The sequence below is a fragment of the Nematolebias whitei genome, chromosome 15 (assembly GCF_014905685.2).
Source record: "Nematolebias whitei isolate Nwh7 chromosome 15, NemWhi1, whole genome shotgun sequence".
Taxonomy (NCBI): Eukaryota; Metazoa; Chordata; class Actinopteri; order Cyprinodontiformes; family Rivulidae; genus Nematolebias; species Nematolebias whitei.
Genome location: NC_056512.1, coordinates 44,646,003 through 44,658,993, shown reverse-complemented (window position 1 = coordinate 44,658,993; position 12,991 = coordinate 44,646,003). Strand labels below are relative to the sequence as shown.

At 40.8% G+C, this 12,991-nt stretch overlaps 1 protein-coding gene across 1 annotated transcript in view; it reads left to right on the top strand.

The window, feature by feature from the left end:
* Positions 1 to 3,395, top strand: part of dhx58 (DEXH (Asp-Glu-X-His) box polypeptide 58) — a 7,625-nt gene extending 4,230 nt beyond the window's left edge. The window contains exons 7-12 of the mRNA XM_037689271.1: positions 180 to 365; positions 446 to 696; positions 820 to 1,131; positions 1,211 to 1,401; positions 2,997 to 3,090; positions 3,179 to 3,395. Of these exons, the coding sequence (XP_037545199.1) occupies positions 180 to 365; positions 446 to 696; positions 820 to 1,131; positions 1,211 to 1,401; positions 2,997 to 3,090; positions 3,179 to 3,364 (1,220 nt within the window). The 3' untranslated portion in view covers positions 3,365 to 3,395. The remainder of the gene's footprint in view (positions 1 to 179; positions 366 to 445; positions 697 to 819; positions 1,132 to 1,210; positions 1,402 to 2,996; positions 3,091 to 3,178) is intronic.
* Positions 3,396 to 12,991: the final 9,596 nt, after the last annotated feature.

Below are 12,991 nucleotides of genomic sequence, written 5' to 3'. Positions count from 1 at the left end.
TATATATATATATATATTCCCTTCCCACACTATTATTAACCTTTCCCACTCTCTTATAAACATTTCAGTTTCCCCTACCATTAAACAGTACATGCAAGGCAACTCGAACTGTCAAGAGAACCGAGCGCCCCGCCTACCGAACTGTGTGTCGAACCGACTTTGTGCATTTGGTGTTGCAGGAGTTCATAACAACAGCAGAGTCCTGGCTCAGTGTGCGCTCCATCTCAGAGAGTACAATGATGCCTTGCTCATCAACGACACTCTTCAAATGCTGGATGCTTATCAATCCCTGGAGGACTTCTACAACACAAAGCTCACAACGGCCATTGACGAAACGGACAATTACCTAGAGAGACTTTTCCAAGGTGGAACTTTTGTTTTTGTTACCTCAAAGTGATAATTTCCTTTAGATATTAGATTATAACAATCTGCGTTTGTTCCACAGAGAATCAGGTGGAGCTGAAGGATCTAGCCTCAAACCCTTGCTTTGACAACCCCAAAATGGCCAAACTGGAGAGTGTTCTGTTGAATCAGTTCGGTTCAGGAGTCCCATCTAAGGGAATCCTCTTTTGTAAAACCCGTAAAAGCACCCACTGCCTCAACAGCTGGGTCCGCCAGAACAGTGCCTTGAAGAGAGCTGGCGTCAGGGCAGCTATCCTCACTGGGGCCGGTAATAGCATCAATCACATGACGCAGGTTTGTAGGAATGTAGTCCTAATTAAATAGTCTGAAGTTATTCCCTCCCCATGTGCCGCCTGCACAGACTCTTTTTGTCTGTTCGTAATGTTTACATACCTTTTTTAAATTTTGTCCCTGTAGAATGAGCAGGTGGACACCATCTGCAACTTTCGCCAGGATAAGCTCAACCTCCTGATCTCCACCAGTGTGGCTGAAGAAGGCCTGGACATTCCTGAATGCAACCTGGTGGTCCGTTATGGACTCCTTACAAACGAGATTGCCCAGCAACAGGCCAGTGGACGTGCTCGAGCAAAAGACAGCCAATATTCAGTTGTTGCTCAAGCAGGAGGACAGGAGGTCCGCAGAGAGCGCATCAACGAGGCCCTGGAGGAGCTGACCGAACAAGCTATTGCTAAGGTCCAGAGTATGGATGACGAGGAGTTTCGCAGAACGGTGAGGGCACAGCGTTTCCCACTTCTGCTTGTTGTTCTCACTGCTCGTTGTCTCTGACTTCACTCATCTTTGTCTCCAGATAAACAAACTTCAGACAGATGCCGTCCTTCACACTGCACTTTTAAAGGAGCAACAAAAGGAGAGGAGAAATCGCTACCCAGCTTCCAGAGTCCAGCTCCTGTGCAGAAACTGTTTTAAATCAGTGGCCTCGGCAGATGACATCAAACTTCTTGAGAATTCACACTTTGTTAACATAAATTCAGACTTTAAGTGAGTTGATTTCTACGTTCACTTGTTTTGTAACCCTCAAAACTTTATGCTGCTTCATACCATCTGCTCACTACAGACTCCTGTTCGGGCTGCTCTCTAATATACCGTATTATTTTACATTATTAGTGTTTGGCATATATCTTAGATCTTTTAGAGTATCATTTAGCGTTTGTTTAGCGCATACATTAGTCCCTCGCTACTTCGCGGTTCGACTTTCGCGAACTCACAATTTCGCGGTTTTCAAAGTAAGATTGGACATGACAGACAACTGGCTGATTGATGGCTGAGCTGCACGAGCAGCATGGATTGTTTATTTAAAATAATTTGTTTTAAATGATTTAGTACCTACTGCACCTGTGTGCAGCCCACAGGTGCAGGGAGAGGCTCCCTCCAGTAGCACGTCATGATCTCCATTCTCTGCCACCTGCTAGTGATTGCAGCGGAGAAGTGGGCGTGGCCGAGAGCGCTGGCAGGTGGCAGAGATCATGACATTCTGTCTCTTTTAGATAGTTTAGAGTTTAGAAACATTGTTTAGAATATTACAAGTGTGGGAAGGATTTAAAATGCCTTAATATATATATAAATACTAAAAGAAACTACTACTACTGCTTGTACTACTATTCCTTCGTGCTTTATCACTTATACTGTTTCTTTTATACTACATATTTTTGGGTGTGACTGGGACCTTGAGTACACAATTAGGCCTGTCACGATAAACAATAAATCAGATAATCGCATTATAAATTTAAAAAATTGACCTAATTTTCATTTATCAGCTTTATCGTTTCTTCGTCTCTCTTTCTATTGAAGACACCGGATGACAAAAGGATCAACTCCGGTGCTCTTCACTGACTCCTCCCTTTCTCTTTTCTCTATGAAATCTGTTTTAACGATCCAAAATCATGTTTTTGGATCGTTCAAAGCAGCTAAGGAGTTTTTTCCTTGGGAAAAAAAACCTCCGTCTTGTCGAAGCTCCAAAATTCACGGTTGAAACCCGTGCCTTTGTGTAAAAAGTTGTTTTTCTCTGCAAAAAGAAGCTGAGAACTTGTTTACTGATTTTTTTTAAATTAAAAGCTTTGTGTGAAAATTGCAAAAGAGCTCAAACCACACCGAGCGTCCGCCATTTTGAGAATTGAGAAACAAGAAAGTGAGACAGCCCATGTCTCGTCAAGGGGCCTCCCTCCCATTTTTCTTAAAGAGGCATTTTTCTCACTCCCTCACTATCCATCCTTCGGTTCAAACAGTCTTATATTGCAATCCAGTGGACAAAAAATTGTTCTACACCCAAAACAAATTAACATTTCTTCTTAAATTTGACAATTATTACTAATTGTCTAATTTCAAACAATATTGTTGTTTATCACAATAATTTCTGAGACATCTAATCGCCCAGCAAAATTTGTTATCGTGACAGGCCTATACACAATTTCGTTCCACCTCATGTACCAAATGTGATGCGAATGACAATAAAGAACCTTGAAAGTCTGTTCGACGTCTCAACAACCCCTATACATACTAACAGGCGATGTAAAAATATATTCCAGCCCAAGTATAACGGCCTTTTTTCCCTGACTATGGTTCTTTTGTGTTCCCAGAACTTATTACAAGCGTGGTGAAGATGTGTTTTTTCCAAAAACGTTTGAGAACTGGGAGCCCGGATGCAGAGTCGTTTGTAATTACTGCAACACGGTACAGCAGACACTTGGCTAAATAAAATTATGGATTAATACAGCTGTTTGTGCAAACGTTGGAGTCATATTTCCACGTGATTTTACAGAAGTGGGGATTTGAGATGAAATACAAAGACTGCGTCATCCTGCCGAACATGAGCATTAAAAATTTTGCCCTGGAGACACCAGCTGGAAGGATGACTGTGAGGAAGTGGAAAGATGTTCCTTTCATGGTTGAAGAGTTCAGCTTTGAAGAGTACTGCCTCAACAACATCCCTAACTTGTATGATTAAAGCTCAGATAAGCTCAGCGCTAACCTCTCAGCCCACTTTACGTTCATCTCTAGCGTAGATTTAGTTTTACGATAAGGTAAGTGATTGATTTTCAGTTGAAGATGCTAAAACCTGAACACAAGCCTTTTAAAATTTCACCCCACACATTATAAGTCTTACTTGTGCTGGCGGGCCAGTGAAGAAGCAGTGCACGAAAATCCATTACTATTACCATTATGCTTGGAATTAGCGTGACAGGTTTGTTTACGCCCAAGGTTTTAGTCATTTTGCATGTTGGGTACGCATTTCTTCAGTTTGTTTTTAGTCACATGTGATACCCTCAAATGTAGAATCACATGGTATATTTGTTAATGAAGACGGTCCCATATGTATAATATATATGTATATATATCTGGAAACATTGTTGGCTGCTTCAAAATGTTATTTTCTTGTTTGCATTAAGCCAAATTATTGAAGTTTTAACAAACTATTTTTGAAAGATATGGGAGATATGAAATGACTTGTGACATCCACTAGGTTGCAGTGTTGGTTCAATAATGGTAACCAGCTGATTTCTGTTGTATGTACCAGTTAAAGCTCTGTCTGATGGTTCTTAATCCGATGCTCAGAAGCCTTCGAGAAGCAGAAGGGATTCTGAATCCCAATATGTACTGTAAATTTGAATATTGTGACACGTGGTTGTGCGTTTATCCAACTATTACTAAAGTCTGATGACGGATCAAGAGCACTCACCGACCAACTGCTTCAGTGAAATAAATCAGAAGGCACAACAGGAAGGCATGTCAGATCTAGATGTTTATTTTATCTTTAAATTAAAAATGCCATCAGGTTGTCACTAAGTAACTTTGATTTTATTTAAATGCATGTATTTAGGCAAAATGTACTTTTAAATTATAGTTGCAAACAGTCTGAATGTTTTAATCATGCACTTTGAGTCAATTATCTACATTCAGAATGTATTTTCAAGTTGTTTTTACACACTATGTTAAAAAAACGATCATATGATAATAAAGACTATTTTCTTCCAAAGCTTACTGATGTGATTTTGAAAAAGCAGACCTTGAAAGGCAATAATATTTACATTATGTGAGGGCTGGATATGGGCACCAGTGACCCCCTCGACCCAGAAAGGAAGAAGCGGGTAAAGATAATGGATGGATGCTCTGTTGGCGTACATGAACTGGTTTTAATGCACAACAATGACAGGGTGCTGAGGGAGGAGGTGTATTGCATGAGGAAATCTGGAGTGGCAGAGCAATATGTTACACTGTTACAGGACATGTATGAGGACAGTGGTGAGATGTGCTGTAGGAGCGACAGATAGCTTCAAGGTGGAGGTGGGAGTGCATCAAGGATCCGCTCTGAGCCCCTTCTTGTTTACTCTAGTGATGGACTGACAACAGATGAGGTCAGGCAGGAATCCCTGTGGACTATGATGTTTGCAGATGACATGATCAGTGGTGAGAACAGGGCACAGGTGGAAGAGAGCTTGGAGAGGCGAAGGTATGCACAGCAAAGGTCAAAGAAAAAGTTTACAAGACAATGGTGAGACCAGCTATGTTGTATGGTCTGGAGACAGAGACATGAACAAAAAGGAGACAACTGGAAGTAGTAGAAATGAAGATGTTGAGGTTTTCCTTAGGAGTGACAAGGATGGAGAAGATTAGGAATGAGATCATCCGAAAGAGGCCAGACTGAGATGGTTTGGACATGTCCAGAGGAGGGACAGTGGGTATATTGGTAGAAGGATGTTAGAAATGCAGCTGCCAGGAAAAAGACAAAGAGGAGACATATGGATGCAGTTAAAGAGGACATGGAGGTAGATGGAGTGAGGACAGAGTGAGATGGAGGAGGATGATTGTCTGTGGAGACCATTGAAGAGGGAAAACCCAAAAGAAGAAAGATTTAACAGTAAAGAGCAGCTTCCAAAGCAAACATGCATTAATAAATTCAAGCAACTGCAAGTAAACCCTTATTTTCAGAAGCGGTGTTGGATCGATTTATTCTTGACATATAAAAATTTTGTGCGTTTTTCTCCAGGCCGTTCATGAACAGGCCTTTCAGTTTCATATGAGCCGTAATCCCTTCAAATCTGTCAGAGAGCTAGAATCAGTGCTTTTTCCACGGGTGGGCATAATCATACTAAAAACAGGCTTTTCCCCATTGTCACTTCTGACTTAGATGCCGGCTAACGGGTGGGTGGAGGGGGGAGAGACATGCAGCATGATTTGCTCTGATCTAGCTCAGGCTCTATAATCAGCACTGATTACTTCCTTTTACTTACCAGCTCAACGTCCCATGCATCCTAATTGCAATTAGCTGTCTTCTGAAATTAAAGCAGCTTAGAGTGTGTGTGTAACAGATGATAATATCTGCAGATGTGTGTGCACGTATGAATTCAGATGATGCCACTAACACAATGCACTTACACTGGGGGTCTCTGTTGGTAAAAGTTTGACAAAACATATTTTACAGAATATTTTAAGGGATGCTTCGTGACTACCAGCAATTTAAGAATATAAGTAATCATCATTTAACAAACACGGTAGGCTTTAAATTCCAAATGCAATGCACTCATGCTCTGCAGGCCAATAATTTATGTGGCATGTTGGGTGGACTTTCATGGCCTGCACAACGACAGTGTTGGGAGCATTTTATTTATTTACCAGTATATTTAACGGTTACATTGCAAATTCATTTTTTTTTGCTTTGATGAAAATCAAATCCGTCAAGTTTATTTGTAGAGCACATTTCAGCAACAAGGCAGTTCAAAGTGCTTTACATCATAAAAACACAAAATTAGAAGTCATAAAAACAACATATATTCAGTCACCAATTGAGAAACCAGTAACAAACATCACATTTTGTCGAGTGCCATCAGACATGTTGATCAATGTTCCATTTATTATAGTTCAGAAGAAGCTCTAAACGTGGGTTTCAGCCTTGATTTAAAGGAACTCAGTGAATGCTGCTTCTCCATGTTTGGTTCTGGTTCTGGGGATGCAGAGCAGACCAGAAGCAGAAGAAGATGAAGGCAAGGTTGGAGATTGGCCTGTAATTCTGTGATTTGTCCAGACTGTTGGTTTTATCAGTGGTTTGATAACTGCAGTTTTTAAAGCCTGGGGGGAAACACCTGATGAGAGGGATGAGTTGACTGCATGAATCAGATCAGATGCAATGACAGGCAGAACTCTCTTAAGGAAAGTTGTGGGCAGGATATCAAGACAGCAGGAGGAGGAGCTTAATTGATTTATAATTTCTTCTAAGCTTTTATAGTTGAGTAGTTTAAATTTTGTCATTATATATAGCCGTCACTGAGTACCACATTTCGAAGTGGTCTGCAAAGTTCGTAGGTTTGATCTGTTGCTGCAGACCGATGTCCCACCTGTTCAGCTGCGTGTCAGCTCAGACTCTCATGAAGAAACAAACACGTTGTGCGCTCAACAGTTTTGAACATACCGCTGGATTTTGCTTCAAAGATTGCTGCATACTCTGTCCAGGACACTACTGGTGGACCGAACAGGCAGCTACTCTGTGTGGTTGTCTGCAGTCTCACATCAGCAGGGAAGCTTCATGTAACTCACATTTAGTCTATGACGTTTAATTTGGCGGGCCCACTTCCTGTCTGGCCCCAACTCTCTAACTTTTTGTAAAGCCATGGGTCAGAGTTCACTTCCTCCTCCTTCTCCACTGTGGCTGTGGTGTGCGCTCCATTGGGCGTCTCCCAAACACATTGCTGCACTTCTTCAGATCTGCATATTGCAAACTCAAATACATGGTGAGCCTGATGTCTTGTAGCAATATTGTTCGTGATTAAGACAACTGTGTGATTGCTCATTGAAGTGTTTTACCAGAATTGCCGGTGGTTCTAATTCAAAACTCCAGTGGGATTCTGCCATTATTAGCCACCAGGCCGCACATGGAGGCCAAGCACTCCTCACTCAGCTGAAGAGGTAAAACAGTTGTGTTTTGGATATAATGGAAGCTGAATTGTGAACACTGGTCTGATGTATGCACCCAATTGTTGTTTGATGCATTACTTATGTTTTGTGCGTGTTTTTGAACTCTTTTATTGCAGCGCACACAGAAGAGGTGCTCGTCTTTTGTCTGCTTCTCCCTGCCTCGTTCCTGTCCTCTGCTTTCCGTGAGCCAGGACCGCTTGTGTATTCGTTATACATTTGAAAATGAATTGCTCCGAAGTTCCTCATCAGAGTCTGAATATTATAGAAGTTCAATAATAATAATAATAGTAAAAATTGAATGCAAAATGAAAAACCACACAGTTGTTTAGAATTAATCTAAACAGACAGGTTGATCAAAAAGTTTTCCTCTTTTTTTGCGACTCTTCAGATTAATAAAATGTATCCAAAATACATAGTTGTGCTGGTATTTGAGCAAAACCATCGTTCTTTTTTGTCTCCGTTTGTGAGTTCAGTTTGTGTCTCAGTAATCCCTGATATTAATCCTCTTAGACTCTTTACTATTATTACACAGTTAAATTACAGCCCAGTGGTTTTTTTTTTTTTTTGGTTTTGAGGCAGCAAATCATACATTTGAGCGTTTGAGCATCTCTTTTGTTGGAAGAGCTTCCAAGCATCTTATTCTTTATTTATCTATTTTATTAACCTTTTATTTAATCAGGCAAACCCCATTGAGATCACAGATCTCTTTTGCAAGGGAGGCCAGTGCCTGAAGGCAGACTAGCCTGCTGAATAAAGTGTCAAAATCTGTCCTTTTAACTGTGGTCTTTGTGTTTCTCCTCTCCATTCATCCATCCATTCATCCTTCCATCCACTTGACCCACTTCTTCCTTTTCGGATCGTGTGGGTCACTGGTGTCCATATCCAGCAGTCACTGCGAGAGGTGGGGGACACCGTGGACAGGTCCAGGTCCATCACAGAGCTGTTTCTCCTTTATTTCCTTTTCTGATCCTTGTGTTTGTCTCCATCATGTGGTCTGTCCTAGCTGTTGCTTCCTCATCAAGTCCCTGCCTCCTTCACCTGTTGTCCCTTCCAGCTGTTTGTCATTTGTCTCGTCAGGGTTTGTGTTTTTAAGTCTGCGGCTCCTGTTCTTCGGCATCTAGGCATTTTCTCATGTAGACTCCCTTTCTCATGTTCTGCACAACATTCTGGTTTTTGTCTCCCTTCGTGCGCTCTCATTCATTGTTGCTGCCATGTCAGCCCTTTTGTTTAATTTTTCATTAGTGAACTTTTTGACTTTAAACCCAAGTTGTCCTGGTCCCGCCTGCATGTTGGGTTCAACCACCATCAGACCGTTGCAGTAACTGACTTGTGCACAGAGCACCATTTATCCTTTGCAATGTATGTATGTCTTCTGCTGCTTTTCATGCCATAGAAGCAAAACACAAATATCTGATGATGAGAAAAGTGATATACTTTTAGTATACTGCATACTGTATGTGTGTATTTAGACTGAATAATAAAAGTGAAAACCAGGACAACCATGACTTTCAAACAACTACACAAGTGACAAAAGGAGTAAAAGTCCTATATTAAAATGCAAGTGCAGAACCAAAAGTGTATTTTATTATTTAATTTTTTTACTGGAAAAGAGTCGAACCTTCATGGAGACTGAGGAAGTGAAGGAACAGCAGCCTATAACCTGGAGGAGGAAACTTGTTTGAAACAATGAAGTCATTCATCATCTGTAACCTTGTTGGACAAAGGTACAGAAATGTGATGTAAACAGAGCGAGACAAAAAGAGTCCACCACTCAGAGCTGGCTGCTCCAACCAGAGGTCCAGTCAAACCAGTGCTTCTTGATTTCACTGGAGCAAGACAGAAAAAACCCATGCAACAGATTCTTACCTGCACCTGAGGTAACGTGAAAACATGTCTGCAGAACCATTTCCTTACATTTGACTTGTTTGTTTAATTTTGATTTCCAGAGTAATTTATTTGCAACTGGAACGTACTACATGACTAGAGGGATTGTTGGAATGTCATGGGTTCAGTTAAACTGCCAATCCATCCATTTTCCGTGCAGGATCTCTGGGAACTGGCAGACGTTCTGGGCAGGTTGTCACAGGGACATTTAGAGACAAATGAGACGAGCAACCGTTCTCTCACTCGTTGGGTGAACATCTAAGCTAACTTACGTTTTCTGAAAATGGGAGTGCTCTGGGGTACTGGATGCTTGATCTCCGGCCCCTTCAGACCTTAGTGAAGACCCTGAACCCCTCTTGATATGTTTATAATGTATGAGGGAGGTATTTAAGAAAATGCTGTACACATTGTATAAATATCTGAAAGGGAACAGCACATTATTATATATTATGTATGGGTGAGAGAATAACCGTAAAGTGATTTTCAGAACTTGGAGAGGTTAAAATGTGCCATGTGTGGACCATTTACCCAAACAAGAATATAGAAGTCAATATGCAAAGACTGGAAGCAGTTTCAAACTGGAGTTTAAAAATCAAAGTGCTCTTTTACAATGTTGGTAATAGTGATTTACATTATTATTGCCAGTGATAAAAAGAACTACTGCAAGAACAGCTCAGGAATAGATTGAACCATTGATCACACTCTTAAACCTGCAGCTTTTTCTAATAGAGGCACTACATTAACTGCTCGTGGGTTCTGACAGACCAATTAAAAGAGGCCCGTAGAGCTCAGTCCAAGTATCGCTGTGGCACCTTCAGTGTTTCAGCTCAACCATAACCTCTTTAAACGCTTTGAGCATTCCTTGGAGGCAACACGATCATACTGCTCATTGTATGAATGTTTATGAAGCGTTCACACAGTTGTGGTCCATTTTTCTTCCGTACATTTTTCAGCACAATTCCAACAAATCATGTAACGTCCAGCTCGTTCAGGAGAAAGGTGCTGTGACTTATGGTTTTGGTGCAACTTTAGCTTTTTGAAATATTTAGTCTTTTCTGCCATTTTTTCTCATAGAAAATGAACTGAGCTCATTTTACATCATATCTTTAGATCTGTTTACAACTTTTTACTGCTCCTTTCACATTTTGTTCAGATTCAGCTTCCTTGTGCAAACAAACAAACAAAAACAGTTAATTTCAGCTAATTTCAGCATGTTATGCTCCTTTCAGCTTTTTTCTGCTCATTTCAGCTTTATCTGCCATTTCAGCTTTTGCAAATTTCAGCTTTTTTCTGATAATTTCCACCTTTTTTGTGCTCATTTCTGCTTCTTTCAGCAAAGGTGTTCTTTGTGCTTTCTCCTGCCAATTTAAGTTTGTTCTACTTTTTAGATTTTTTTTTCTTGTTGATAATTTCAGCTGGTAATTTCTGCTACTTTCAGCCTAATGAACTTCTTTCTGCTAATTTCAACTTGTTATGCTCCTTCCAGCTTTTTTTCTGTTTCAGCTTTATCTGCTATTTCGACTAATATTTAGCTGTTTTTGTGCAAATTTTAACCTTTTCAACTCTTTCCACTTCCGTCTGGTATGTTAAGCTTCTTTCTGCCTTTCCTAATTTGTGTGCTCATTTCAACCTAATTCAGCAAATATGTGTTCTTTCTGCTTTCTTCTGCTAATTTAGTTTTTTTCTTCCATTTCAGCTACATTTCAGCATGTTTTTAGCTATTTCGGCTGCTTTTCAGCAAGTTTTTCTTCCATAAGCATTCAGTTTCACTGGAAATGCAATTTCTCTAGTTATAGTTTGACTCTTTCTCAGCTTCGACCCATTAATATGAACACTGGATTATTTTAAACATTTTATTTCTCGAGTTTTCATCCTGAGTACATTTCACGCGGTGCCACCACAACCCCTCTTTTTCTGCTTCCCGCAGAACGTCTATTTCTGTTCTCGGGTAAAGCCGTTTCCTCTTCTGTCCACAAATGTACAAATGATAGGTTTTGTGTGGAGAAAAGGGAGTCCTGCTTCTCCAGATGGAATACAGCAAAACATCCGACTCCTACCAAACACGGGAAACAAAGCAGGCTCGTTTTTGTCATCGTCTGTTCTCAGTTCTCATCCGCGGCCTGCTTTCTTTGTGCATCCATCGCTCTCCCTCCTAATCCATTGTAATTCTAGAGAAACAAAACACATGTCTGTCTTGTTCTTTTCAGAAGCTAATGGTCTATCTGTCCTCATCTGCCCAGCAAACACGCCAATTAATTTGATCAAGCTGTTTGGAAGTCATTGTTGGCCTCAGCAGGAGGGCAGTGTTCGGCAGCGCTGACTCAGTTTATACATTGTCAAGAGAAGAGCAAAGTAAAGAAAATTACTGTAGCTGGAATGGATCCAGACGTCATTTTGTATCTGGATTGTTCCCTTGTGTTTTTGTGCGGATCATTTCCCCGTTACCTCTGCTCTTCTATACGAGTGAGAATGCATGGATGTGCACTTCTGCACTCGTGTTCCCTACAAAACAGGCTGAGTGATGAAACCAGAACAAAAATCCATTTAGAGGTCAAGTTTAACTTTTAATCACCTGCCACTCAAGGCAAGGGAGCAACGATGATCCTGTCTTGGTCCGTTTGTCTTCACTGTTAGCAAAATATCTCATGAACAATCTGATATTAGTCTAAAACTCTGGTATGAAAGGCAGCGTGTGAAATAGTTTTTCAAGGAATCCTCTACCTTTTAATTGAATCGTGCTTTAGAAAAAGAAAATGAAAGCTCGGGGATAAAAGACAAGATGGTGTCCTGTCCAAAAACTGTTGGAGGACATTTATCTGAGAATGCTCCGTTTTTCGCTCATGCAAAGTATGAAATCCCTGCAGGCCTTTGATGTGGCTCTCCATTGTCTTGCAGAGCTGCAGGAAATTGAAAGGAAAGATCTTGAGAGTGTTGGTGAAGAGGAGAGAAGGTGGAGGACGTGGGTGACGTGGAGCCCGCAGGGTTTTCTGGGACACGGCACACGGAAATGAACTGGCCTTGCATGACCCGGGGATCTCATGAGAAACGGGAAAGTTTAGTCCTAAAGTGTTTGTAACCCCTCACCATAAATAATGATGAGTAAAACTTGGGTTTAATATTTATTCAGTATAGTTTTTAGCATTAATGCATCCATCCATCCATCCATCCATCCATCCGTTATCTTTTACGGGGTCACGGGGCTCGCCGGTGCCCATGTCCAGCAATCTCTGTGCGAGGGGCGGGGTACACCCTGGACAGGATGTAAGTCCATCACAGGGCCGCATCCAAACAAATGAAGAGAAATCACCAAATCTTTGGAGATTTAATCAAAACTTAAATGTTTAGCAATAAAATAGTGATTGTCCCATTAAAGCTAGGAGTAAAATTTTATTGGTAACAAAAACTACCGTATTTTTTGGACTATAAGGCACACTTCAAATCCTTTTAATTTTCTCCAAATTTGACTGAGCATTATAATCCAGTGCACCTTATTTATTAATTTATTTATTAACCTTTATTTAATCAGGCAAATTCCACTGAGATCACAGATCTCTTTTGCGAGGGAGGCAGGGCCTGAAGGCAGACTAACATGTATGATTTTGGTCTGTGGGAGGAAACTGGAATACCCGGAGAAAAACCACGCAAGCACAAGAACATGCAAACTCCACACAGAAAGACCTCAGGTCCAACCGGGGATTGAGCCCTGGACTTTTTTGCTGTGAGGCAACAATGCTAACTACTGAGCCATCGTGCTGCCAAATGTATTTTATATATTTATATA